The following is a 26,483-nucleotide window of genomic DNA, read 5'->3' as shown; positions in this document are numbered from 1 at the left end:
AGTTCAATTCACTAGTTGACACCGTCATGAGGTACATAATGACTGTGAACAGTGGCACAGGTTACTATCCTTCCAATAGTTTGGATATAAAGGGAAATACAGAGATGTGAGAAATGGCAGTGGGTGGAATAATAGCTATTTATATAACAGACATAACAGAGTTGGCCTTCACAGTGTCTGTGTGCACATACTGAAGGTTGGGAGTTGCGTGCTGTCCAACAGAAAAATAACAAAAGTAGGTACCAGCTTTGGGCTGGTGAGATGTCTCCCTGAAGAGTGGTTCCTCCAGGGTTACTACTTACAGGATGATGTGCCCAGGGGTACTGCCTGCAAGGCATGAAGCCCCCTGTCTTCCAGCACATCTTTTCCACACATCCAACGGAGTGAACTAATGCCGAGGCTCCAGTTATTTTACCCAGCTCCCACCTCGTCTTAAGGCGTTAGAAGTCATGGCAATGGAAGCTGTAACACAGCTGAAAAAGGAAGGCAGAAATCCTAATGGTTTCTTTTCTCCTGCCTGTGTGGGTCAGCTGGGAATATCCTAGTCCTCTGAGCTGGAGCTGGCTTCTCACTTTTGTCACTGAGTGATATCTTAAGTCACTGGATTTCTGTCTCTTCAGCATGTGTTGACTAGCCTGTATGTCCAAAAGCATCACCATTATTTTTAATGAGTTTAACAGAGACTGTGAAACTAACTGAAACAAATGTCTAGTCTGTAACTACAAAAAGAAAGGCCTTTGCTTTTTTTGTGAGGTGGTGTATATCTATGCTGAATGATATTTGCCTTTCTCAATGATTTGCTGCTGGAGGCCAATATGTGTATATGAGTTGCAATTTTAAATGTCTGCTACATTTTTAAAATGACATTTCAGTAATTGTGCAAGAAAAAAAAAATTGTTCTTTATATTTCTTACAGACAGTGGAAATTGGAACATTTGTGTTATAAATCAGGAGAACTCATCACAGAAGCAGGTTACATGGACCAGGTACGTGTAGTAGGCATTTAGTTATAAGATTTATGTGTTCTCATGATTCAGCTCGTGCTGCTTTGATTATATTCTAGTATAACTGTGTTTTTCCCCTTTCTGATTTTGGCAGATCATAGAATATCTTTATCCTTGCTTAATTATCACTCCTTTGGACTGCTTCTGGGAAGGAGCAAAGCTACAGTCAGGAACTGCCTACCTATTGTAAGCATGGTTTTTATAACTTTCTGGTCTGACTGATTTTAATTGTATAACTGTGTATGATTTTTCAGTTGCATTCCCATTTTTTATTCATATTCTGGTTAAGTGTAGTGTCTCTACAGAAAATATGCATGGATTTTTTTTTTTAATTGAACAAAGATTTTCCTGTTTCTAAGAGGTGATTTGTAGGCATTGATTTAAATACTATGTTATTTTTCCTGTTCTGCTAGCATGCAAAATAAAATGTAAGTTCTGAAGTCAAGCTTTAAGAATTTTATGCTCCCCCCCCCAAATAAACTTGTTTCTGGTTGGTTTGTTGGTTTGTTTGTTTGTTTGTTTTTTCTTCATAAAATACAAAAACACTGATTGGCTGGTAATTTTATTCCAAAGAAAATGTCTTGGGTTAAATCTCAAGTCCACCTAAGGAATAAAGAACAAATCCTTTGCTTATGAGATCGTTAAAGAAACCATATAGTATCTTTTATGGGTGGTTTCTCACAGTTTACAAGTGTGATATTATATGCCCTGAATCCTTTAAAGAGTTAATTGTTAATCTGTGCAGGCATTTTCTGTTAATTATGCAAGAGTTAGCATTTGAGTTATTGTTTCTGTCCTGGTTTGCATGTCTCTGTAAAAGCAATTTGCAATGGCCATCTCTTAACCTTTAGTGTACAGTTTTAGATGGGGAAATAAGGGGGTTTGTGTTTTCTGGTTGGGAGATTCAGAATAATGACTTAAGCCTGGTTAAGCAGATACAGTGTGGTTTGAACCACAGAATAAGGCAGCCAAAAGCCTTTCTAGTCTGTCAACATCACAAATTCAGAAGTGGGGGGTGGGAGACGTGACAGCGATAGTGGTGACAGCCATGGTAGCAGGAAAGCTTGATGGTTGATAGTCAAGCTGCCAGAGCATTTGAAGGAGCTCAGTATTGTTATAGATAAACAAAGATCAGCTATATTGATTGATTACATTTGCAAGATGATTATTAGACTAGCAAGAAGTAATCTGATACTATGAGAAAGGCTTTCTTTCCTCAGCCCCCTCTCTTCTTTCCCTCTCCCCTCCCCCCACAGTTCTTTGAAGCAGCAGTTGGCTGCTTTTTTGTATTTAGGTGCCTGATGATTTGTTTTGCTTTGCTTGTAAATGGAAGTATTTTTAACCTGTGAATATTGCATTTTAGACAATAACTTTGTAAGAACTGAGTATTTTTGTTAAAATTACAACTGGGCTGCAAGAAAAGTACATAAACAAATCTAATTAAAAAGTGCCTTACATTTTATGAAAAAATCTTACCAGAAAAGGTTTAACTTGTCACACAACATAACTCAATTATTTGTGCAAGTACAAATTTTAAAAGTATGTTTGTTTCGGTACTTCTTTTGTCTTTTGTGGGTGTGTGCCATTTTCTCCTGGTTTCTCTTGCAGAGGGAAGCCTCCTTTGCAGTGGATCAACTTTGACCCCTTAGAATTCTTGGAAGAGTTAAAGAAAATAAACTACCAAGTGGAGAGCTGGGAAGAAATGCTGAATAAAGCGGAGGTTGGTCATGGTTATATGGATCGACCTTGCCTGAATCCTGCTGATCCCGACTGCCCAATCACAGCTCCCAATAAAAATTCCACCAAAGTAAGTTTGCCTGTCCTTGTGCATATCTTTTCAAGGGAGGCAGGGGTAGGGGGGAGGTCAGAGGGAAGAGAAGAAGGTACCATTTTCTTCCAAGCTATATGTAGTTCATGTTCTTGAGTGATGTCATTTTTCTGTTCCTGTTATATGCTGTTAGTCCACAGCCACGAACTTTCCCTCATTCTGTGATGCAGTGCTTAACCCCGCATATTCAGAGTGAGAGTACAGTTGTCAGCTACTGGCTGGCTGTGGCAGTGCAGTGATGTGGCATTTCGGCAAACCTGATGCCTCAGACAGACATAGCCACTGCTGTAATACAGCTGCCTCTATACACTCACACCATGCAGCAAAGCCTTCCTTTAACTAGTGCCAGTTATGTTGATTTTTGTGAAGAATTTGAAGTCATGGGCCCCAATTTTAAATATCCCTTTATCAATCACGTCAGGCTTTGGAGATGCCATCTGGTCAACAAGTATCTGGCTGATTTGTTCAACTTGATTTGTTGAACACATTTCTCTTTGTAGCCCTCCTAGATTGTCTTCAATATCCACTATTCTAGTGCACTGGGAGTTGAATTAGGGTATGAGTTTGTCTAAAGTTATGAAACTGACTAATTGCTTCTTTATAACTTACCAGCCTCTTGATGTAGCCCTTGTTTTGAGTGGTGGATGCTATGGACTGTCAAGAAAATACATGCATTGGCAGGAGGAGTTGATTATAGGTGGTACAGTCAAGAACACTTCTGGTAAACTTGTCAGGTAAACCGATGTTTAAAGAAAATTTCAAAGTTTTTCTCTGTTAGAGTTTGGGTTTTGGGGCACAGGGGGAGGATCATGCAAAATCTACTGCCCTTGATGTGTATTATGAATCCCAGTTTGGGAGGACATGCCTCAAGCGAACAGAATTTAAAAGAGTGATTAGGCAGTTGTTTAAATTTAAGGAGCCATCATTGCTTCCTGCTTCTAACCTCAGAATGATGGTGTATGTCACTCAGAAAGAAAGCTTTTTCCTGGCAACTTTGTTGTTTAGAATGTAGGTATAAAGCATTGAACAGTGTTTAAAGCACTGAATAACTTTGATCCCGTTTTGAAATACGATCAAAGGAAAGAGGGGAAAAAATAATTTGTATAATGTGCTCACTCATTTGACTTCTCTTAGAATTCCAAAATCTTCACTGAACCTTTTGTTCAGGATCGATATAGAAAAAAGTCTATTTTTATGTCCCTACATCTTGAATACAGTTTTGAGTGATAAAACAAACCCCTTTGTTTGAGACTTCTTGAAGAAGTCATGGAACACTGGACTTCAGTGGGAGAGAAGACCTGTGAAATAGAACTGTTCTGAAAAATGTAGGCCATACTAAACTAAATGAAGCACAATTCTTCCATAATACAGGGAAGTTTTACTAGAACTTTTAATATGAATATTGACCTTTTTTATATTCACATTAAACATTGATAAGTCTTTCAACAAGTAGCCAAAGAATATATTTTAGTGAAAAATAAAATAATGCCTTAAGCTTTAAAAATTGTCGGATACAGTTGCATACTGTGGAAGTTCAGGATGGATAGTTATTGCCATTGTGTGCTCCTCGCAGCTTGTCAGGCATCAGGAGTTTAATCTGGCATTTCTCTCCAAGAGATGAAAAAGACCAAGGTCTTCAAATGACAAATTGCCAGCAGCATTTACAAGATCTTGTAGAAATAACTGTTCCTGTAGCATCCTCACAGTAATCTGTCTATCTGTCATGAACTTTATAACTTATTTGTAGGGTTACATTCTTTGCTCCTGAAACTGATCCTATTGAAAATAATGGCAAAACTCTCATTAACTTCACCAGTGAAACCAGATTAAGCCTCAACGCTGCATACACCAGTACAGCTGCACCAGATACACAGTAGAATAATTATACTCTGTTCAATTTTAATACAAGCATGTGTCCTATAAAATGAAGATGCTAGCTCCTGTTAGGATCTCATCTGGGACTTGATGCCATGAAAATAATTTCCTGGAAATGCTCATTTTATGCCTCTTCTTCTTCTCCCTTGTCTCCATGTCACAGTGCCCAGGCTTTGCAAACCATGTTCCAGTTAATGACTCCTAAGCAAATGTACGAGCACTTCAAGGGGTATGAATATGTTTCACATATCAACTGGAATGAGGATAAGGCAGCAGCAATTCTGGAAGCCTGGCAGAGGATGTATGTTGAGGTAAAATTGAAAATAACCTAGATATCATACTATAAAGTCCTGCTAAGATCCACTGCCTTCTGTCACGGCTTTTTACCATATTTCTTCAAGGAAGATGCTTACACCAGAACTGAGTGATTGCCTCCGACTTTTTAAGCTGATTCCACCCCCACCCCCAGCCCAATTAAGAAGCTGCTTGGTTATTCACATGCGAGAAGCCATGAGGGTGTTGCTCCTTGCTGTCTGGGACATTTTTGCTTTGCTGGGGCTGAAAAGGAACCAAAGAGCTAGCTGGAATTTAACAGCGTTTGGTTGGCGTGGTTGTTCTAAAGGTGTCTGGAAAACATTAGCCAGCCATAGGCTGCTCTCCCCACGGCAGCCTGGGTGGGGAGGCTGTGTGACAGTGCCTGGCCTCTGTGTCCCAGGCTCTGACCTCTGCTGCGCTGCTTCTGACCTCTGCAAATGGCCAGGCAGGGGGAAAGAGGAGCACCCCAAAGAGGTCGCCGGCCTTGGGTTACAGGCAAAACGCATACTGCAGCAAATCCAGGGTGGAGCTATGGGAAGAGGACTCCAGTTAAAATGTTTGGAATGGGCTGGGAATGCAGTAGCTTTTACTGAAGGATGCAAATTCTCGTCTGATAATCAGTAGCTTGCAAGAAATAATTACCAAACACGTTTGTGTACTATCAGCGTAATCTCTGTGTGGGGTGTGGGCTTTTGCAGGAACATTAATGAAAAAGTAGTTGATTTCAGATGTGTGCTGTAGAAGATGGTAATGAATTTTTCTTTAGTCATACGAAGTTTTATTTTTCTTTTCATAGGTGGTTCATCAAAGTGTTGCACAAAACTCTACTCAGAAGGTGCTCTCCTTTACTACGACCACCCTGGATGACATCCTAAAGTCATTTTCTGATGTCAGTGTTATCAGAGTAGCTAGTGGCTACTTACTAATGGTAATGCAATACATTTATTTAATTTTCCCTGGTAGTAGAGCAGGGCTTAAATATCTGCTCTGTTGTTACCAGTCAGTAGTCCGGAACATTTTAGGCATATTTAAAATAAAAACTACCGTTTGTAAACTTTTGCCTCAGGCTTGTCACTTGTTCCTCTGTGTAACATCTGTGATGTGTCTATTCTATTTACAAATGTTTGTAAGGATGTGTATTTTTGGTGGGGAGAGATAGCTGTTAGAAAAGGATCCATTTTAATATTTTGCCTTTTTTTCCCCCAACTCCGTCCCTCTCTTCCCCTCCCACCCCCTTGCTTTAGCTTGCCTACGCCTGTTTAACAATGCTGCGGTGGGACTGTGCCAAGTCTCAGGGTGCCGTGGGGCTGGCAGGAGTCTTGTTGGTTGCACTCTCGGTGGCTGCAGGATTGGGCCTGTGCTCATTGATTGGAATTTCCTTTAATGCTGCCACAACTCAGGTATTTAGGAGACACAAGTCTGCTGTTAAATTACAAGTACTCTGTTAGTAAATGAACACAACTGGATCTTTGAGGGGGAAAAAAGCTGCAGAAGTATTTTGGCTCTATATCTTTACTTGTGCCTTTGTCCTGTCTCATAGCTTGTGCGGTGAGAAATTAAGTGATCGTGCTGCCAAATGGTATTAAGGAAAAAGGCAGGTATCATGTACTTTGTTTAATTACTAGATCCTGGGTTGTTTGATTTTTCTGTGTCCTGATACAAGTGGAGGCATCCAGTTGTACATAAGGAGCTGCAGGTTTTGTCTTTGCATCTGAATGTATTGGGATGTTCAAATTCTGAAACTATTCTGAATGTAACATGGATTATTATCAGATAGTCTTTGTCTACCCAAAACTTTAATTACTTTTGGTGAGACTTTTTACCTGTAAATGGTATACTGCAAGTTCCTCAGCAGTATTCCAGAAAAAAAGTTAATAGCTGTATTCCATCCTTTTGATTTTCATTTTACCCTTAGATTTGTGTACAGTGTAATGTAAAAGTTGCTTTAATTAGCCATTTAATGGCTAGCTGCATGGCAGGTCATAAAACAACCTTCTTGATTTTTGTTTGTTTTGTTTCTCCCCCAAGGTTTTGCCTTTTCTTGCTCTTGGAGTTGGTGTAGATGATGTTTTCCTTCTGGCACATGCATTTAGCGAAACAGGGCAGAATAAGAGAATTCCATTCGAGGTAATGACAAAATAGGGATTTGGGGGAAGATAAAACAAAAGGCTTCGTACAGGAAAAGATAACTGTATCCAGAATTAATTAGTAGTGATTAAAAAAACCCATTTTTTTTTCCTCAGTAGCTTTTCCTAGGGTCTGGAAATTCTTATTTCTGTCAAAATAGGGAATTACAGCAATATGTGTGATCATAGAATGTTTTGGAATGTTCACATTCTTTTTTTCTTACTTTTTTTTTGATAGTGTCTCAGATTTATTTCGTCTTGAAATTTTAGTTTATAGCTGTATATATAAAGGCTAATTTACATAATCCAAATTCTGCCCAAAATTTTGGTGAAAGTTGATGTAAATTTAGGAACAAACTCAAATACGAGTTTGACTATTAACTGATAGAAAGCTTTTAATGGAAGAACACAAAAATGTTAAGGTGAAAAGAAAGAGAAGGAGGACAGCTTAGAGAACAATTTTTTTATTTGTATCAACTGTTACTTTTACTTATTTGTTATGGCTTTAAATTTGTGTTATTCTGAATAATTGTCTCTGTTTTTCTTTTCTGATGTTTGTAATTGACCATGAACATTTCAAAGCATAACTTACTAATGTTACAAAATCTGAGGTGGTGCACTTTTATGATCCTTTCCCTTTATTGACCTTTTTACCCTCAGTCCAGAGTTTCATATCCGAAGTGCAAACCGTTTAAAAGCAATGTGTATTTGCCCATTCTGTTTCGTACAAGCAGTGTCTTCCATGTGCTCTTCCCAGCTGGTTTGGCATGCAGGCACTACAACCTTGCTCTACTGTAACTTCCATATGCTTCAAAATAGCCTGTTGGATTGGGAAAGGGTCATGTGTTTATTTTGATTTATCTGCATTCTTTGTGTGCAGTCCCTGGGTTTTGGGTTGTTTTTTTGTTTTGTAACATATTTCTTCAAGATGTTTAGCTATGTTATGCCTCTATGCTGTTAATATATGCTTATATTTTCTGAAAAATGAGAACACCAAGTGACTCCACTGGTAGAAAATACATCCTACTTTATTACAGATGTATTTGATATAATGTCGGTAACTTAGTGTTCTGAAGCTAGAATCAGCTTTGATAATGTTTTCTACCATCAAAAAAAACCATGAGCATTTCATTTATCATCTGCTTTTCTCCTCAACAGTATACTTAGTATATCGTTTATTCTCACATACTTTCAAATGCACATTTGTATTCAGAATTTCATGGTAGTAATTTTTCACTGTTACTGTGTTACATCTGTAGGATGACCCCTTCATTTGCAGGACACCACCTTATTCACTTGACTTTTAAGATACGTCATTTGTTTTGCAGGACAGAACAGGTGAATGTTTGAAGCGAACAGGAGCAAGTGTAGCCCTTACATCTATCAGCAATGTTACTGCTTTCTTTATGGCTGCCTTAATCCCTATTCCTGCTTTACGAGCATTTTCACTCCAAGTAAGTTTGTATGGTATTTTGCTAGCTCTTGTGCACGGTCCCATCATGAAAGGCCAGTGATGATGCCTGTTAGTGGTAGTGTTAAAGTCTGTGTTCCGTGCTGCTGCAGTGTGATCACTGTTTACCATAGATCTGGGTAATAACAACTGCTGTCTGCTCCTCTCACTTCTCATGCCTGGAGTCTCTCGCATCCTGTTAGCAGGTGAAAGAATATCATGCCCCATCACAGCTGGGTTCAGTGCAAAAAACAAGATGTATGCAACTAAGCAGAACAAGTCTCCAGGACGATTTGCATTCTTAAGTCAAGAGGAGTAGACTGTACTGTAGTGTGCACTGTAACATTCCTCACTAGCAATTTAATCCTTTCATTCATTCATGTTTGTCCAATTTGCTGCTCTTATAAACTATAACTAAAGTGCAATGGCAGCAGCCAATATGCATTTGCCATATTAATTACTACTGCAGCAGTTTGTACTGCCTTACTCCCAGTGTAATTTTAGCAACCTTGGAGAAAACTTCAAGAATTTTACGTTCCAACTGCTTTGAGAGAAAATGTGAATTTTATGTGCTGAACCATGTATCGCTCACTCTCCCTTTCTCTCTTTGTATTCTTGTATTTATGATTATATACCTTCAGGAATATGAAATATTAAGGATGCTGGAGTAAGCTTTCTTCTAAAAGCAAGGGCTCTTTGAAGAAAGCTTGGGGAGTTTCTGCCCTGACACAAGCAATTTATAGCACTGTCTGACCTTGGTGCAGAGCAGGCAAACTATACTTTCGCAGTAGTTATTTTTCTTCTGCTGTAGCCTGGTTCTCCAGTCATTTTTCATTCTCCTTGAGCCCTTGGCTACCCAGAGGAAGCAAGGGCTGCAATTTTTCTTAATACATCTGGCAATTATTGCTGTTTTCAGAGATTTAAGTATGCCTGCATTAAGCTGTAAAATGGTAAACTGTTTGCGATTGCAGTTATGTTAGTAATAAGCACTAATAATTTGTTTGCCATTTCCTTCTCAATAGGCGATTTGGTAGTGAACAATAGAGAAAGTAAAGGCTTTAGTGGTTTTCTGCATTGTTTAGCAGATGTCTCCGGCAACTAAAACTAGATCCTTAGTCCTGAATGGTTAGCAGTGTTTAGCTCTGCTGATTTGCCAAAACCTAGATGTCTCTTCTTACAGGTGATGTGACAGTGAATTGTTTTATTTTATGGGAGAGACCAGTGTCAATGTGTGAAATATTTTTGGAAGTGTAACACTTATTCTCTTGGAAGAAGTTATTTATGTCTCCTAAATCTGTGGCCCAATTTCAAACATTCAACATGTACCTTAAGCAGCTGACAGGATACTGGAGATCTTCACAAGGAATCAGAGGAGAAGGCTTGTTTTGTCAGACTTTGTAGTACCTGTGCTTTAAAGAAGTTACTTCAGCCTAAATGCGTCTCATAAGAAGTACTCAACAGAGATGAGCCATTTTGGCCTAACTGCACTGCTGAGCTGTTGAATGGGAGCCACCAAAATTAATTCTTATCTCATCAAATTTTGCTCAGCCTTTTTCTGTTCTCACTCTTCACATCAGAACATGACAGGTTGCCTTTGGAACATATGTGGGGACAACAGCTGTAATTGTTACTGTAATCTTAGTATAAGTTAAATATACCTTTCCTAAAGTCTTTTCGTTTTGCTTGCTGCTGCGCTGTAGACTGAATCACTGAAAGTTCAGAAAACTAAGTCTGCATAGCAAAATGACAAACAAAAAGTTTCCAGTGAGATTTCAACATAATTCATGTATGAACATGTTGATGTTATTCAGAATAAAAACATGATGATCAAAGTCCTTTTTAAGGCAGTGATTAATATGGAATCTATGTGTAGGAACATTTGGGTGTCCAGGAATTAATGTTTGAGTTGCTCAATCTTTTCTCACATGCATCTGTAATTTGTCTTTGCTTGCACGTAGTAACCCCTTATATGTATGTAAGAGATGGAAAAAGTGCAAAAAAAGGGCAGCCGGAGACCTGTAATGAGGATTTATTGATGCTAGAGCAATATATATAAATGATACGTATATAAGTTAGGAACTACTAAAATAACATCCTTTGTTGTTAGAAAGGAACATCTATTACTTGCTTTGCGTAGCTTCACCAGGTAAAATCAAAATCAGGTGATATATTAATCACAGCATTCAGAATCAGATAACCATGGCAGATTTTGGTGGGTGGTCTGTATTTATATATGGATTTCTTTATTTACAGTCTTCTTCCTCCCTCTCCCTCTTACTCAGGCTTGTTTAAACAAGGAGTGCTTGCCGTCTTTGATAGGTTCCTAGCAAGACTTAGAAAGCAATGAAATACTGCATTTACTTTTCACAGATGCTGCCTTTTTCTCATGTAGATAGTGAATTTTTAACAGATGGACTTAAAAAAGGATTGCTCTTGACCTTGTTTTGCTCTTCATTCACTTTTCTTAAGACAGTGCAAGATAATTGTCAAAGTTTCCATAACTTTTGAGGCCCACTATCTGTAAAATAACCCAGCTGCTGAGGGAGAATAAATGGTTTCCTGTGTCTGCAAGCCCAACTTCTAGTTAGAAACTCATATTTTGCATATCAATGCTTTCTTCTTTCTCAGCTTCTGTTCTGTTCTGCCAGCTAAAGCAGTTCATTGATACCTCAGAGTTGTTCATTTACTTTATGGAACTCAAACACTGCAAGGCTGATGCTGTCTTAGGAGTTTGCTAGGGTTAGCTCTTGCCGAGTTTTAAAAAATGGAAATGAGTCCTTTTGAAAGTGGGATTTTTAATATTAATTCTGTTATGCAGATAGGGACTTTTTTAGCTTTTTCACTATTTTAATTTTTTCCATTTGTTGATCTTATTAGCCCTTTATTTAAGCAGTTTTAGGGCTTTGAGATGCTGATCATGTCCCAAATACTCAGTCACAAGAATCACCTGTAGTAGTGCTCAGGACTTCGAAGGAGTAGGTCCTGAGTTTTCAGATGTGTTTCATTTCTTAAAATTGTGGTGAAGGGGGAGGTTATCAGAGAAATCCACTGAAAGTTTTTGAAGTTTGCAGTAGGAATGTCTTAAACATAGCCCTTTGTTTTGAGTATAAATGAAGGAAGGCAAGGCAGAGTGTTAACTACTGCTTGGCTGAATTCTTTCCTCAGACAGACTATTCAGACACTGTTATGGAATAAATTCTGCCCAGGAAAGAGAAGGTACAGACAACTCCACAAAAACTCATCTAACTCTTCTTGCTTACACCAGAAACTTCCTCCCCTAACAGCAGAGGAGTGGTGTGGATTCACTAATGAGCAGGGGTGAACTTTTCCCAATCAGTCTTAGCAGTAGCTTTTTCCCTCACTGTAAGAATGACAAGTTTTTTTCCTAAATGTAAAAGTGCATTACCAGCTGGTGGGTTTGTGGAAAGAGAGAATCTAAGTTTTTAAGCTCACTCAATTATCTTACTCTGCTGAAGTGGGTTGTCTCCCTTCTTTTACCCACATCATTTACCTTTCCGTGCTCCTGACACGAGAATTTAACAAGCAAAATTAAAGCCTCAGGGAAAAAGGCGGGGGGGAGGCAAGGGGGGTCTCCAGGTCTGTGCGCTGACAGGAGGGAGTTGCAGATAGGCAGCAGTAGGGTGGAAGTTTCCCTGACAGACCTCCTCGCCTGTTCATCACCTCTGGCTATACAGCACACCCGTTCTCCTTGGGTGGGCTGCCAGGAATGGCACATAGCAGCACATACCTTCAGCGGGGCCCCAGCCTACCAGCCTGGCTCCCGTCTCCCTTGCTGCCTCCAAGCACAGACTGCCATTCTTCTGTCTCTGTGAACAGTTGCAGCAGCAATAATATTTTTAGGCTGTGCATTATGAAAAGATGCAAAAAGCGGAGCATGTTTCTCAGGAAGTGACCAACATTTTTTTCTGATTAATGGAATTTTTTACTACTCTCTGATCTTATTTCACTGAATGCCTTCATTTTACACCCTTGAGTAGGCCCCATTTTATCCCTTCTAGGACTAATCTTACCTTTGTTGATTTCTCAAGGAAAAGGTCTGACCCCCTTCCTCTCCCATTTGACCATTTGTCTCTGAAGGGGTGAGAGAAGATGCCCTGTCCCAAAAAATCCTAAGCATGCCCTCAGCTTAGATGCTGCTAACAGGTTGCCTGTACTCTGGAAGCTTTGATACCACAGTTTTTTGTTGGTGCTTTTCCAATCGGTGTAATTGCTACAGATTGGGTATTGCCACGATCGCATTTCTCATACATCCCCATTCCCTGCCACCGAATGTCTAAATGGTATTGGGAGGGGAAGTGGTGGTTGATGCCATCAGTTCAGAGATTGAGTCACCCCCCAGCAGTTCTTCCTTCCCTCTACTTATCAAGTCACAGGGTGCTTTTTGATGGGACAACAAATTAAAATTGATACAAGAGCAATATCTTCTGTATTTAATTGTGAAAACTGAGAACTGTTACGTCCTTGAAATGCTGGGGTGGTGGGTGAGGGAGAGACAGTGTGCAATATATAGGAAATGTGGTGTTAAGCTCTAGGAATCTATTTAAATATGAATCAGAACAGAGAGGATTTTTTAAAAATATTTTACTTGCAGGGTTCACACATCAACACTGGGATGGCACCATGGAAAATCTAGTTGTTATAAAAAGTGATGTCATATTAATAGGCAGATTTACTGTGTGTTGTTGGATTAGTTTTGATGCTTCTTAAAAAATCAAACACAAATATAACCAACTTTAATGGCATTTCTACCATACACTCAAGTATTAGTTTTCAGGTTTAGCGGCATTTTTGATTCAAGGATGTTGGGGTCTACAAAGGGGACTGATAAGGCATGAAGTATTTGCAGTTTATGGAGCAGGAACAGAGAGGACTTAGGTTAGTTTTTCAGCTGTGCTGGGGAGGAGTAAAAATTATTGAGTCAGGCCTCAACTGTTTTTTCCAAATCTCAAGAAATCTTAGCTGATCCTTGATAGAAGATCTTGGTTAGACACAACTAATTATTCATGTTATATGGGTGATTCAACCTTCTCTGGTTTAGCAGCAATAAAGCAAGCAGTTGTATGAACTAGGTCCAACCAACACCTTGCTTGCAACAGCAGCCATTTGTTTGTCTGACAGATCCAATTAATTCTAGAGAGGATCAAAAGGAAATCACGTAATTTTAAAGTCTTGGCTATGACCTGACATACCTTGCTTGTGGACGTTTATAAATCATGAAATAGTCATTGGATCTTTTCTCTCAAAGATGGGTGAATGCTAATTCAGCTTTAAGTACTAGGTAAATTCCGGTTTAGTAGTTCTGTCTACAGACAACCACAGGACCAAAATCTTACTTCAGGCAGGCTGGAGACAACAAAAGAGAAATACCAGTAAAACCACTTTTGTATGCAATATATTTATGATTGAAATGAGTAGAAAATACTTGCATAGCTAGTTGATTCTGTCATTCTCAGGAAAGTAAAAACAATATCTAGTCTTTTTTATTACACTTTGACAGCTTCAAAACTCTAAAAGTCGTTCAATGTGTTACTACTTTGATTTTCACAGATAAAGAGACACAAAAATAAAGATTGTGGTATTTAGGCAATTTATTTATTTGACATGTAAGTCAAGAATTTTTAAAGCATGAATTTTGGATGTCACATCTTTTGAGCTGCCAGTGTTGAGGCCTCATATTTCAACATCAAAAGCAGCCATTTGTTTATTTTGGAAAAAGGAGGACCTGTTTATATCAGGTCAGCAACTTCATTTTTGTAGCCCAACTTTTGTTCTTTTTTATGACTGTTTTAACCCAAGTGGTCGTTACTTCAGAAGTAACAGGTGGAGGCACTTGATAGTTTATATGATTTCCTTAACATGAAACTGGGCTACTGCTGAGATGGCTACTGCTTATCTAATAGGTAAATATAAGGATTTCAAGGGTTTTTTTTCACCTGTTGATGGCTCAACCTTTTTTTTCCCAGTGTCTCTCCTGCTCTTACAACTATCTTCCAGTCTCATCTGTGCTCAGGCTTTCCCTTTGTGATGACTGGTGCTCCTAACAATTCTGCATTACAAATAAATGCTATTAATAATAATGATAGATGCTACACCACATATGTTTATGGAGATTCTCTGGGAATCTCTGTGTGGGAAAGGGTTTGAAGTACAGTTTGAAAGGGGGTGGGCGGGGAGGTTGGTTTTTTTCATTACGTAATGTTCACTTTACAAATTAAACCAAGTATTCTTGTTCCAATTTAAGACTCATTTTGGCAGACTGGCTCATTAATCAAGCACTGTTAAACACAAACATATTAATACATAGATTTACTATATGGTGTTGGATTAATTTTGATTCTCCTTTAAAAATAAGCCCTGATAAACCCAAAATGTTGGTTTTTCTGGCTAGACTTTTAAGTAGGTACATCAAGTGCATAATATTTTACTAACTAGAACAATTGAATTAAAATTTACTTAAACCTTTATTTCATTTCTGATTTAATGTTTCTTTAACGTTATTGTGATGCTTAAATTACTTCAGATCCCTTAAATGTAAGAACTTGAGTTCTAGTTCCAGGTTTGCTTTTGCTTCTATATTTTTTTTACTGTGAGACTCTAAATATGGCAGAATCTCATGCAAAAGTATGATTTGTTGGCTGGTTTCCACTTATAAATCATCACCACATGTCCAGGCACAGATGTACTAAAATAATATGAGGTTTATTATTAAAAGAAATTAATTAACTACAATAGGCCTACCATAATGAAATGGGAATATAAACGTATATCTCCCAGTTTCCTCAGGGAAGAGCTTCAAAGCATCTGATGGGTTGACATGATAAATGGGTGAACAGTTGAGAATTGAAAAGAATTTTTATGCTTTGTAAAGCTGATGCCTTACATGAAGCTTAGTAATGACATCACTTCTATGATTGATCTCTAGGCAGCAGTTGTGGTGGTATTCAACTTTGCTATGGTTCTGCTGATTTTTCCTGCTATCCTGAGCATGGACCTTTATCGTCGAGAGGACAGGAGACTGGATATATTCTGCTGTTTTACAAGGTGAGAATGTGTGATAGATTGATGTACGAGGTGTGTCTTTGTTATGGTCACCAATCAGTGCTACCATTCCTTGTCAGGAGTGGGAGTTCTTCACTGCAGCGGGATCAGTATGTTATTATTATGATGTTATTGCTAGTGACTGACTTAAATTTGCTATCTTAGTTTTTACCTGACAGAGGGGAAAAGTTAAAATATCTCGTTCTCATACTCTCTCTCTCTCTCACACACACATGCTTTTCCCTTCATTCGTATGTATGTTCATTTTGACTGTTGAAGGACAACTTTCTGAAAGCAGATAAAAAATCAATGCTTTAGCAATATCTTCAAGGATTTTTAGAATGTTACAGGGTACTGCAAGGTGTCCAGTGCTTGTATTGGGTAGTCTTGGAATACTGTACGTAACTCAGGATACTGAGAAGCCTTACTTGCAGTTAATCACTATGTGCTAATTTTTATGCTTTTTATGCCTTTAAACTTAAATACATAAACATAATGTGTAAACTGTAAAAAGACTTCCCCTTAGCTGAGTATTTCATAGGACTACGAGGAATGCAGGATGATCAGTACCATTTCAGGATAATGCTTGATAAAGTTTCAGTTATGGCTGCAATAGTAATTTAGAATGGTAAAATACTGCCATTCTAAAGAGTGCATACACAGACTCTTAACCTGATACATGGCCAGGTCTGAGTGTAGAGTGGGGCTAGGAGGACTCTACTGTCATCAGTGGAGCCACTGCTTAGAAATCAAGCATGTTTTCCACCTTAGTTTTTGCTTTTGCCTGCAATGAAGAGGATCAGCTACATTTCTACATATGTACTCTTACGGTCATAACTAGGATGTGGAGAATCCTGGTTATGGAGTGTCATCTTAGCCTTTTATACCTAGGAGCTGACATAGTTTGACATTTTAATTTTAATGTCAAACAGAGAAAGCACTTTTCTAAATTTCTTTTTGAGAGAGTGGTTAGAACAGGGAGTTGATCCGAAGCCAGGACTCCTGCTTTCTATTTCTGATTCAGTCATAGTTTCAGTGGATGGCCTAATGTGCTTGAATTTTGGAGCCCTGATTCTCAGCAATACAGGACAATCAGACCTTGCATTTATTCCCTCATCTAAAGTTGCACCAAATGTGTATCGGAATTCAGGCCTATTTACATATGAAGAAATGCAGTTAATGAGAGCTTGCTTTGTTTAGATAGGCAACATTCTGAATTCCTCTTGTTTTCGTAGGATTTCTCCACTTGGTGAAAAATCTCTGATACTGTTTTCTATCATCAATTTGTCATTTCTCATTTACAGAAAGAGGTTTGATAATTATTTTTTTTTATAAACTAGGTATCTGTTAGGGTCTTGCATAGACTAAAATAAAGGGAATGCTTCAGTTACTTCTGTAATTTTGCCTCTTCATGTTGTCCATCCTTCCTAGGAATTAATCCTTGCTTATGTTTACTTAATTTTTAAAACATTCAGTCAGTGTATGGCAAGTGGTTTCAACCTGCCTCCCAAAAGTCTGAGATCTTACCCAGAAGGCCCAAATATTATTTAACAGTTACTTTAATAGTTCTAAACAGAAGAACTCAATATGTCATGTGTTTACACTTTGATCTAAATAGCTTAATTCTCAGCATGGACACGTAGTTGCAAACTCACACACGTATTGTGCATTCAGACTGTGTGCAACTACCTGGGTATGACCTGATTAGCATGTGTAATTAATGGAGTGGTGTGGGTAGATGTCAATGTCTTCAGACAGATGCTGGTTTCTTCTTTCCTGAGCACAAGAAATGTGCACATATTCTCAGAGGCTCACCTCTGTGAAACATTTCCTAAAGGCGCAGAATAAAATTCACATCAGAGCGTTACACTCAATTAATATAAACTATCTAATAGTAGTAGAAGCAGTCTCAGATGGAAGCAGGTTATCCTATCTTGTCTGATTAAAATAAAGATCTATCTAAATGTGAACAGATGTTTCTCTGTTCTCTTACAGTCCGTGTGTCACTAGAGTGATTCAGATTGAGCCTCAAGCATATGCAGAAAACGACAATACTTGCTACAGTCCTCCACCCCCATACAGCAGTCACAGTTTTGCACATGAAACTCAGATTACAATGCAGTCTACAGTGCAGTTGCGCACAGAATACGATCCTCATACGCAGGTGTACTACACCACAGCAGAGCCTCGCTCAGAAATATCTGTGCAGCCAGTGACAGTGACGCAAGATAATCTTAGCTGCCAGAGCCCAGAAAGCACAAGCTCGACGAGGGATTTGCTTTCCCAATTCTCCGACTCCAGTATGCATTGCCTTGAGCCACCCTGTACAAAGTGGACACTCTCATCTTTTGCAGAAAAGCATTATGCTCCATTCCTCCTAAAACCGAAAGCTAAGGTAATCAGGGAACTATTTACTGTTTTTTTCAACAATAGACTTCTGCCTTGCCCAGTAATAAAATTTTCCTGGCAGTGGTATTAAATATAAGGAATAAATAGAATTCTTTTGGAGTAACAATTCTTGACAATTTTACAGTTAATTTCATACTTTAAAAGTTTTACCTTGTGAGTGCTGTAGAGACATAATTTTCAAATACAAGTTATGAGTGGGGGTGTTGGTGACTTTCAGTGACATAAGCTTGTGAATAGTAAAACTAAAGCCATTATTTATTATGATATAAATTTCTCATCCATGATGCAGAGCCCCTTCAGTGCAATGCAAATTAGCTTAGCCTTGTAGTGTATGTGTATTTAAAAAAAAAAAAGAAAGAAAAGCTTTAAAGTAGACTTGTGGGTGTTAATTTTGAACATGGCTTTGTAGTGCACCGTTATGAATTTTTAGTTTCTTCAAAACCTAAAACCAACTGCATTTCCATTTTCTGTTGCAGATTGTGGTTATTTTTCTTTTTCTGGGTTTGCTTGGGCTCAGCCTTTATGGAACTACCCGCGTGAGAGATGGACTAGATCTCACAGACATTGTACCACGGGAAACACGGGAATATGACTTTATTGCCGCACAGTTCAAGTACTTTTCATTCTACAACATGTATATTGTGACACAGAAAGCAGACTATCCAAATGTCCAGCACTTACTTTATGAACTTCACAGAAGTTTCAGCAATGTGACATATGTTTTGTTGGAAGAGGATAGGCAGCTTCCCAAAATGTGGTTGCACTACTTTCGAGACTGGCTGCAAGGTAAGAGAGAGTTGCATGAACTTTTCTTAATTCTACAGTAGTAACCACTTGTTCACGCTAGTAATGCTCCTCTCTTCGAATATAGTCACAAGGTTAAAGACTGCAAGCAGGAGGTGGAACACCTAGGTGCTGAGCCGAACTCACACATTGAGTCGCTGTTTCTCCAACAGGTCACTTAAATTCTTTGTGGCTAAGTTTACTCCCCAGTAAGACAGTCTTGAGGCTTTAGCAGGTTATATCCATGAAAGGCCATCCAGTGCCATTAATTTCTAAGCAGCTAATGAGGAGTTCTGCTTCATAATTAATGGCCAAATATGGCCCACTGTCTTGGGAAAACATATGTTTGCTGAGTGTTTTGAGAACAGTAAATGAAAAGTCCCTGTCTGGCGATGTATTTTGGCACAGACTGAACTTTCAACGTATGAGTGATCCTGTTGGCTTCAGCTGGGACTGCTGGCATGAAGAAAAGTCAGTGTGGCTTATGTGTTTTACTGGATTGGGAGCTTACTATACATTCTAGATTTCCAGTCAAGTATCCTCACTCTTTCGGTGGTGGTGCTTTGTCTGTGCTGAATTGTAGTGGGGCAGGGGAAGACAAGAGAAGGCATGGCCTTTCAGGTACTATGATGATAATTATATTGAAGTCAGCTTATTAAAGATATTAAAGATACTATAATTACACATGTTGAGACAAATAACTGTTTTGTCTTCAGAATAAATAGTACTGTTACCTCTCAGCAAATTTAACAGCAATCATAATTCTGCCCAGGAGTACTTCTGTCCTACCTCTGTCTTTCTGTTGGGAGAATCTCCAGGAAGCTTTTGCCAACAGAAAAAAATTGTGCTGACCTAGCGAGACTGTAAATTTTAACTGTAACTGTTTACAGATGACCAGTGCAGCCAATGATTCTTAGAGAACATGTAGGTAACTGCCAGTATTTGGGGTATTTTATTCTTTCTGAAATATGTCGGGCAATATCAGGAAAGCGGACGCATCTAAGTGACGCATCTAAACAAAATGATCAAGTTTCCCATGTGTTTCATGCACTGATAAATCGTGCAAAGCAGTATTTCAGCTACTAGCTTTGGTTTTTTAATGTTTTTTAAACATATTGGATCCATTCATTACAGTCTACTTACTGGAAGTTTTACTTAAAATATTTTGCTCAAATAAGCATGTTGAGCTGTAAGGGAAGGTATTACTGGCAGGAAGAAAATTCAACATAGCTTAGATGTTTTGCTGGATTGGAACATTACTATACTTTCTAGATTTCTAAGCAAGCATCTTTCTGCATGCTTTTCCAATTCTCTTGTACCTCTGCCATTTATTTTATTTCTTTTGTGGCTATTTGTTGTTGTTCCAAAACGGTAGGAAAAAATGTGTCTGGTGTTCCCCCTTCCACCTTCCTCCCCACCCCCAAACCTGCGAGGGAGATGGAAATCGGAGATTGTGTTCAGGATCTTCACATACTAGCGCTGAACCTCAGCACAGTCTGCCAGCAGTAAACTCGGGAAGAGGTGCCCTTGGATCTGCTCCCTTGCTGGCTTCTCAGAGTGAAACGCTGGAGGCTCGCCCACCTGGAGTTGCTCCTGGGGGTGCTCGCATTCCCATTACCCCTCTCGCAGGCCCACCACGTCCCTTCCCGAAGCTCTCCCACTTTGGATGCCTCCCTGTCCTCTTTGTAATCACCTCCTTGTGCTACGGGCTGTTTGCGTGGCCGTGGCCCATGCCAAGGGCCTGCATATCTCCTTCGCTGTGCTCTATGTCCGTGCTCACGTGTGACCTTTCCAGATCCGCTCTGCTCTTAGGGGTGTTCCTATGTTCTTCTTACTGCCCATAGTTACGTTCCCCCTTCCAGCCCACTGTCCTTCCTCCTTGTCCTCCCCGCTTTTCTTCCACCAGAGGAACTGTGAGTATTCCTAGTACCCCAGATATACCGATGGGGTGCGTGGACCTAAAATGTTAGACTAGAATGGTCAAGGAGGCTCCAGGAAGGAGTAACTTGATCACCCACAGCTTTAGAGTCAATGATTATGATTACTAATTAGCATTTAGGTCTGTGTCCTTACACTTCCTCCCCACCTTCCCCAAGAGGGGCACAATTAATATAAACCAGCTGCTTTGTAAAGACACCAAGCTGACTTCGTACAGTGTGATTCTGCATTCACAAAGCTGTAAAGAAGAAGGACATTGTAATGTGTTAATAGAAAGAAGTTATTTTTGAAATGGTACAGGGCATTGATGTGACAGGGGGGAACTAAACTTACACTAAAAGCTGCCACATTTGTCATAGTTAGGAAGTATCTCAAGGTGCAGACACTAATATAAAAAATACCTGATTGTTGCCAACTGGGGCTGATGCTGAGGGACTAAAGGGGAGGGGAGGTGAAAACAGTTTAAAAACAAGATACAGGTTTAGGCTGGATTCAGGGAGGATCCTCTGTGAGGTGGGAACAGTTCTACTGGTACATTTTTACATGCTGGAGGAGCAGGTTAATCAAAGTAGGGACAACTTTGAACTTCATGGCTAATTCTTACCAACTTGACTGGGAATTCAGTGCTGGAGATTAATGGCTCAAGATGGCCTTCTGACATGCACACATTTGTCTGGCAGAATGAGGGAAGCAACAGCACATGAACAAAAGCATTTTTATCATCCTTGATCTTAGCTGTGCACTATCAGTGGAGTGCTTTCAGCCTAATGCACTTCTTTCAGAGGTTCCCTTGTATTTTGCTTTCTGGTAGCATATCATGTTAGTATATTTCTGTTACTGAAAATGCGACAGAAGAAGAGTTAACACTAATCATTCATTTAAACTGGAAATGTTAACATTATTTTTGTAAGTGACTGAATGTAAATGAGGTAGCTTGAATTCCCTGATGGCTTGTAATTAGGCTTGTTTTTGCAAAGGGTAATCTTATCTGGTGTTCATGGTGCCAGCTGTTCACATGAGTCAGTAGGAGTTCCTTCCTCACCCCCATTCCTGCATCCTGCATAATTTTGGAGGAGTTCACTTTCTTCTGAAGCATCAAGCAAAAGTGACTGTTGATATGAAAAAATCCCATATATAAGAATTTTTAAAGTCCCTTAATTCTTATAACTTTTCTGCAGAGAGAAGTCAACAAGTTACTTCTATCTTTCTGCCCAGAAACATTTCATTAATCCCATTTATAAAAGATTAAATGTCTTTTTAAGTCATTGGTATGAACGGAATACTGTTTGCTTTGAAAGCAGTAACTCTGCTATTAATTTCAAAGTTACGGGAAATTTTAATTATTGACATTTTGAAATTCTTTAGAAATTAGGCACAACCAATAGTAGTTTCTTTGTATTCTTTCCACAGACTTTCAGTTTCAGCAAGATCAGTAATAAAATAACCCAGAGCATAAAGTAGTTAAGCCAGCTGAGGAATAAAGATATAAAAGGGAGTAGCGTTTGAGAGTTGACTGAACTTGTAAGAACAGGGGAGGAGGAGGAGATTCGAGAGACCTGAGTTTTCACCCGCTGCAGTAATGTTAAATGTACATGCCCTTTTTTGACATACCTTGCAACCACAAATTGGTAATGTCACATGCCAGTGGATTTATTTGTTGTTTTGTGTCTGTGGAGCCCCCTGACAGGGGTTGGATGTTAAGTCTGGAAGCTCTGCCCCCACACGCTGTCTACGATCGCAATTTGTGTGCTCCTCCTGCTGAAGGGAGCCATTTTTACTGTAAGTTAAGCTGTTCCTTGGTGGTCTCCTTCTTTCCCACGTGCTTTTTTGACAGCCTCCTCTTAATCTGAAGTCATCTTTCACATGACTGGTACCATAGCATAAATGCTCTCACCTGGCCACTTTCTGAGAGACTGACATGGAGCTGAACTTGGCACAGGAGGGATGGATTGGTATTTCTGCATATCCTAAGCAATGTTTTCCCCTCTCCGAGGGTACCAGAAAACAATGCTTTTTTAAAGGGGGCCCCGAAGTCCTTTGGTGATGCCAGAAAACCTGATGGCAAATTGTCCTCCTCCTGGGCAGGTGTGGAGGGTGGCTTGCAGAGGTCTGGCAGGCTTTCATCGCTCGGTTCTCCGTCTGTTGGCTTCATGAGTGTACGATTTGGCAGGACAACATGGGAGGCAGTTTCCTACAGGAGAGGGGATGAGTTTGTAAATGGCAGCGTGTACTCCAGCCCGGAGGTGGTGTTGGCTGGGTGCATTTCCTCTTCCAGCCCTCTTATCTCCATACGGCTGTAGCTAACCTGTCTGATCTGTAATGACGGTTTTCATTACGGCCCCTCAGCACAGCTGCGAGGTGGGTCGGCGATTTCCTTCACCGCCACTCCCCCGGCCTTTTCCTTCCCTTCCCTGGACATGCAGTTTGTCATCTGCTTGCACAGAGCCTCCTTGTACTGTGCTGTGGCTTCCTGTACTAAATCTGATCCAAATTTGTGCTGTGAGGTATTCCCTCCCCCTTGAAGGGTGGCAAGGAGGAAAATAACAGTTGAGAGTGAATAGGTGTTGGCTGTGATCTTTACATGTGCTGGCAGCAGATCCCACGACTTGTATTAGCTGCACAAGTTGAACAGATGGAACAAATTGACAAAATCGTGTTCACTCACGCTGTGCTCGAGGAGCAGCTGAGTTGCTGTTTGAAGTTGAAAGTTTGAGTGTGGGTTTTTTTCCCCTTGTAGTGGAATTTCTGGTTATATCGTAGAAGCTGTTGCCTCAGTGCTCTGCAGTAGCCCAAAACAGTTAATGAGAGCGGTGTGTGTCCTCCTTTGTGGATCAGTGCACACGGCCAGGGTTTTGGTGAGGCAGAGGGGCGGATGGAGGATGTTTCCTTTCTAGGTAACAGACTAAATGCCTCCTCTGGTTTTCAGTCCGTGGTAGGCGGTGAAGTTGGATCAGGGCTGAACTCAGCCCTTTTCTGTTCTGGCACTGTCCAGGTCGGGACAAGACTTCAGCTTTGTTTTGAGGAGGGTGTGTATGAAAGAGGTGATAAATGGAAATATGCTTACGGAGTTTTGAGAGTGATGATTCTGGAATTGTGGTTCATGAGGAAACCCACCTTTTTTTTTTAGACAAGCTTAACTGTTCCCCATATATTTCTCCTAGCAGAGCTCTAAGTTGCTCCCAAAGGCTCTGAGAAGGATGCGGGACCAGAGGCTCCTAATCCCATCAAAGATCTCTTTGCCTTGAGAGGAAGCTGGTTTACACCAGTGCACATGGCATCTGCAGCTTGCTGGCTCAGCTTTGCTGGTCTGCACCATATGGGAAGACTCTTGAGGCTTCTGCCTTGTACTTTCTTGCTTCCCCTGCCTTTCTTTGGGCAAAATACTGGACACGCAACTGATACTTTTACCTTCCTACACACTGACAGTGAATGAGGAGCCCCAAATTTAGGAGGCAACAGGTGGATAATCTTATTCCTGATGCAGCTATGAAAAAGAGTCATTATTCTTTCTTCCTACTGAAATTCGTTTCTAAGAGTGATTGCTTATCTGCTTGTTCTGTTTTCCCCTTGCCTCACTTAAATCTTCAGGACTTCAGGATGCATTTGACAGTGACTGGGAAACTGGGAAGATCACTTACAACAATTACAAAAATGGATCTGATGATGCTGTTTTGGCTTACAAACTCTTGGTACAAACAGGCAACCGAGCAAAGCCCATTGACATCAGCCAGGTATTGTATCAAAGTCCATACTGGTTTATATAGGAATATACAAGTCATTCAGGAGCACGGGGAGATGCAAAGAGCATGTCGTAGTCTCTTTTTTCATCTTGATGAATTGAATACCTGAGTTACACCTTACCGCATGGCCTCACTGACTTTGCTGAAGCCACTTGTTAGCTGCAGTGTGGCCTGTGTTGCAAAGTGTTCAAAATCAACACGGGGAATGCCTGCCCTTGATTTTTTCTGATTAGCGTGCATTTGGTGCTACTCCTGTTTCAGACACGCTCAGTTTCCACTGAAACTGTTGTGAAAAATGCTTTGCTGCATCCATAGGTAGGTGGAGTTTGGTCCTATGCCAGACAGAGCCAATGTTAGCCTTGTTGCCCTAAGTGGCATTGTTTCTGCTTTGAATCAGATTGCCTTATAGGGTTGACCTTTGCTCAGCTTTCTGCTGCGGCTTTGAATCTAGCATCTGCAATTATTTGGTTAGTTTCTATCGATTTATGCAAAACATTTAAAAAAAGACTTTAATGAATGATACCACTAAGGGGGCTGAAATCATTATGTTCTGTATTGTATTCTTGTACCATCATCACTAAATACAGCTATACTGTTGCAGAACTAAGACTGGCAGTTGTTTGTGCTGCCTAAATAAAATATATCTGAGGTTCTTTTGCAAGGTTATCATAGTGTATGACTGCATTTGCTGTAGGCATTGGTAGGGGGAAACACATTAGGTTTGACTCTTTACACTAAAATTAGATTTCAAACCTCTAAGAAGAAATTCTGCAATAACCTAACTTCTCGTCTCCTAGAGTCATCATTGACTCACTGTGCTTTCAGGCAGAAAAATAGTCTTTCTAATGAGCTTCTTGGCAGATCTGCTTATTGTCTTTCTTTTTTTCCTGGCATTAAAGGAGACAGATTTACGGAGTACATTGTTCAAAGTTACTATGGTGTGTAAAACACACTGCTGTATAGCAACATGCAACATGCTGTCAGGTCTGAATGAAGCTTCAGCTATGAATTAAGCAAAGAAAGGGAGTTGAAGAGAAAACCTTCAGTGAGATTTTGTTTAGCAGAGGGTACCAGGTACGCTGTGGAACAAATGTGATTGGACTGCAGCTGCTGATATAATTTCCTGTGCCTGGGAGGGAGAAAAGTGCGGTGCACCCACAGGGGCTGAGCGCTGTACTGTGCAGTTCCAGAGACAGCTTGAAGACATACAGTTGTTGCATATCCTGTGGACTAATTGAATCCAGATCCTTGGAATCCAGCTTTTTTTTTTTTTTAACTGCTGTCACTGTTGTTTTTCATTTCATTAAAAAGACCTGAAACTGGAGCCGAGCCAGAATTTTAAATAAACAAAACAAAAAAACCCAGTAATACTTTTCACCCACAGAGTCCTCTGTCAGAGCTCTAGCTGTGCAGGATTTGGCTACAGATCCCTAGAAGTGTACCACTGCTGTTTACCCCACAGATGCATTTGCCCACAGTGACCCAAATAACACAGGGCACTCGTCTGCTTTCTTGACGCTGGGCATTTTCTGAATACATAGGTCATAGGAGGCAAGTGTTAGCAAAATTTATACAGATGTTGTTTTATTTTTATAGCTCTCCTCCATTTACTGGGTGGCATTTCCTTCAGTGTTAACAACAGAGGTTAACTGCACACAGACGTGTATAAGGACTCTTGCCAGGTTTTCTTTCCCTGTCTTTAAATAAGTTTCTCCAACTTAGTTGTTTTGCACTCTTGGCTGCAGGCTTTCAGAATTTGGATTTAATTGGTTCAGTCTATTCTGGAACCATCTGCTGATTTAGTGGTTATTGTAAATATTATATGAGTACTAATTTATAAATAACCACTTCTACTGTCACTGTAGTTTTTTAGATTTTTTTTCTTTGTCAAACAATGGTTTACTGATAAGTCATTTCAAGTGAAGATTCATGCCCTTTTGCTTTCCCCTTCCTATA

At 39.8% G+C, this 26,483-nt stretch overlaps 1 protein-coding gene across 3 annotated transcripts in view; it reads left to right on the top strand.

Moving 5' to 3' along the window:
• PTCH1 (patched 1) overlaps window positions 1-26,483 on the top strand; it is a 75,870-nt gene that overhangs the window by 31,198 nt on the left and 18,189 nt on the right. For all 3 annotated transcript variants that reach the window (XM_075021871.1, XM_075021873.1, XM_075021872.1), the window contains exons 4-16: window positions 917-986; window positions 1,099-1,190; window positions 2,613-2,811; window positions 3,445-3,566; window positions 4,871-5,018; window positions 5,819-5,950; window positions 6,267-6,422; window positions 7,051-7,149; window positions 8,477-8,602; window positions 15,542-15,660; window positions 17,653-18,052; window positions 18,543-18,852; window positions 24,376-24,518. In XM_075021871.1, the coding sequence (XP_074877972.1) occupies window positions 917-986; window positions 1,099-1,190; window positions 2,613-2,811; window positions 3,445-3,566; window positions 4,871-5,018; window positions 5,819-5,950; window positions 6,267-6,422; window positions 7,051-7,149; window positions 8,477-8,602; window positions 15,542-15,660; window positions 17,653-18,052; window positions 18,543-18,852; window positions 24,376-24,518 (2,116 nt within the window). The remainder of the gene's footprint in view (window positions 1-916; window positions 987-1,098; window positions 1,191-2,612; window positions 2,812-3,444; window positions 3,567-4,870; window positions 5,019-5,818; window positions 5,951-6,266; window positions 6,423-7,050; window positions 7,150-8,476; window positions 8,603-15,541; window positions 15,661-17,652; window positions 18,053-18,542; window positions 18,853-24,375; window positions 24,519-26,483) is intronic.

Source organism: Buteo buteo, chromosome Z (genome assembly GCF_964188355.1).
Source record: "Buteo buteo chromosome Z, bButBut1.hap1.1, whole genome shotgun sequence".
Lineage (NCBI taxonomy): Eukaryota > Metazoa > Chordata > Aves > Accipitriformes > Accipitridae > Buteo > Buteo buteo.
This window is presented reverse-complemented; position numbering and strand designations above follow the sequence as displayed.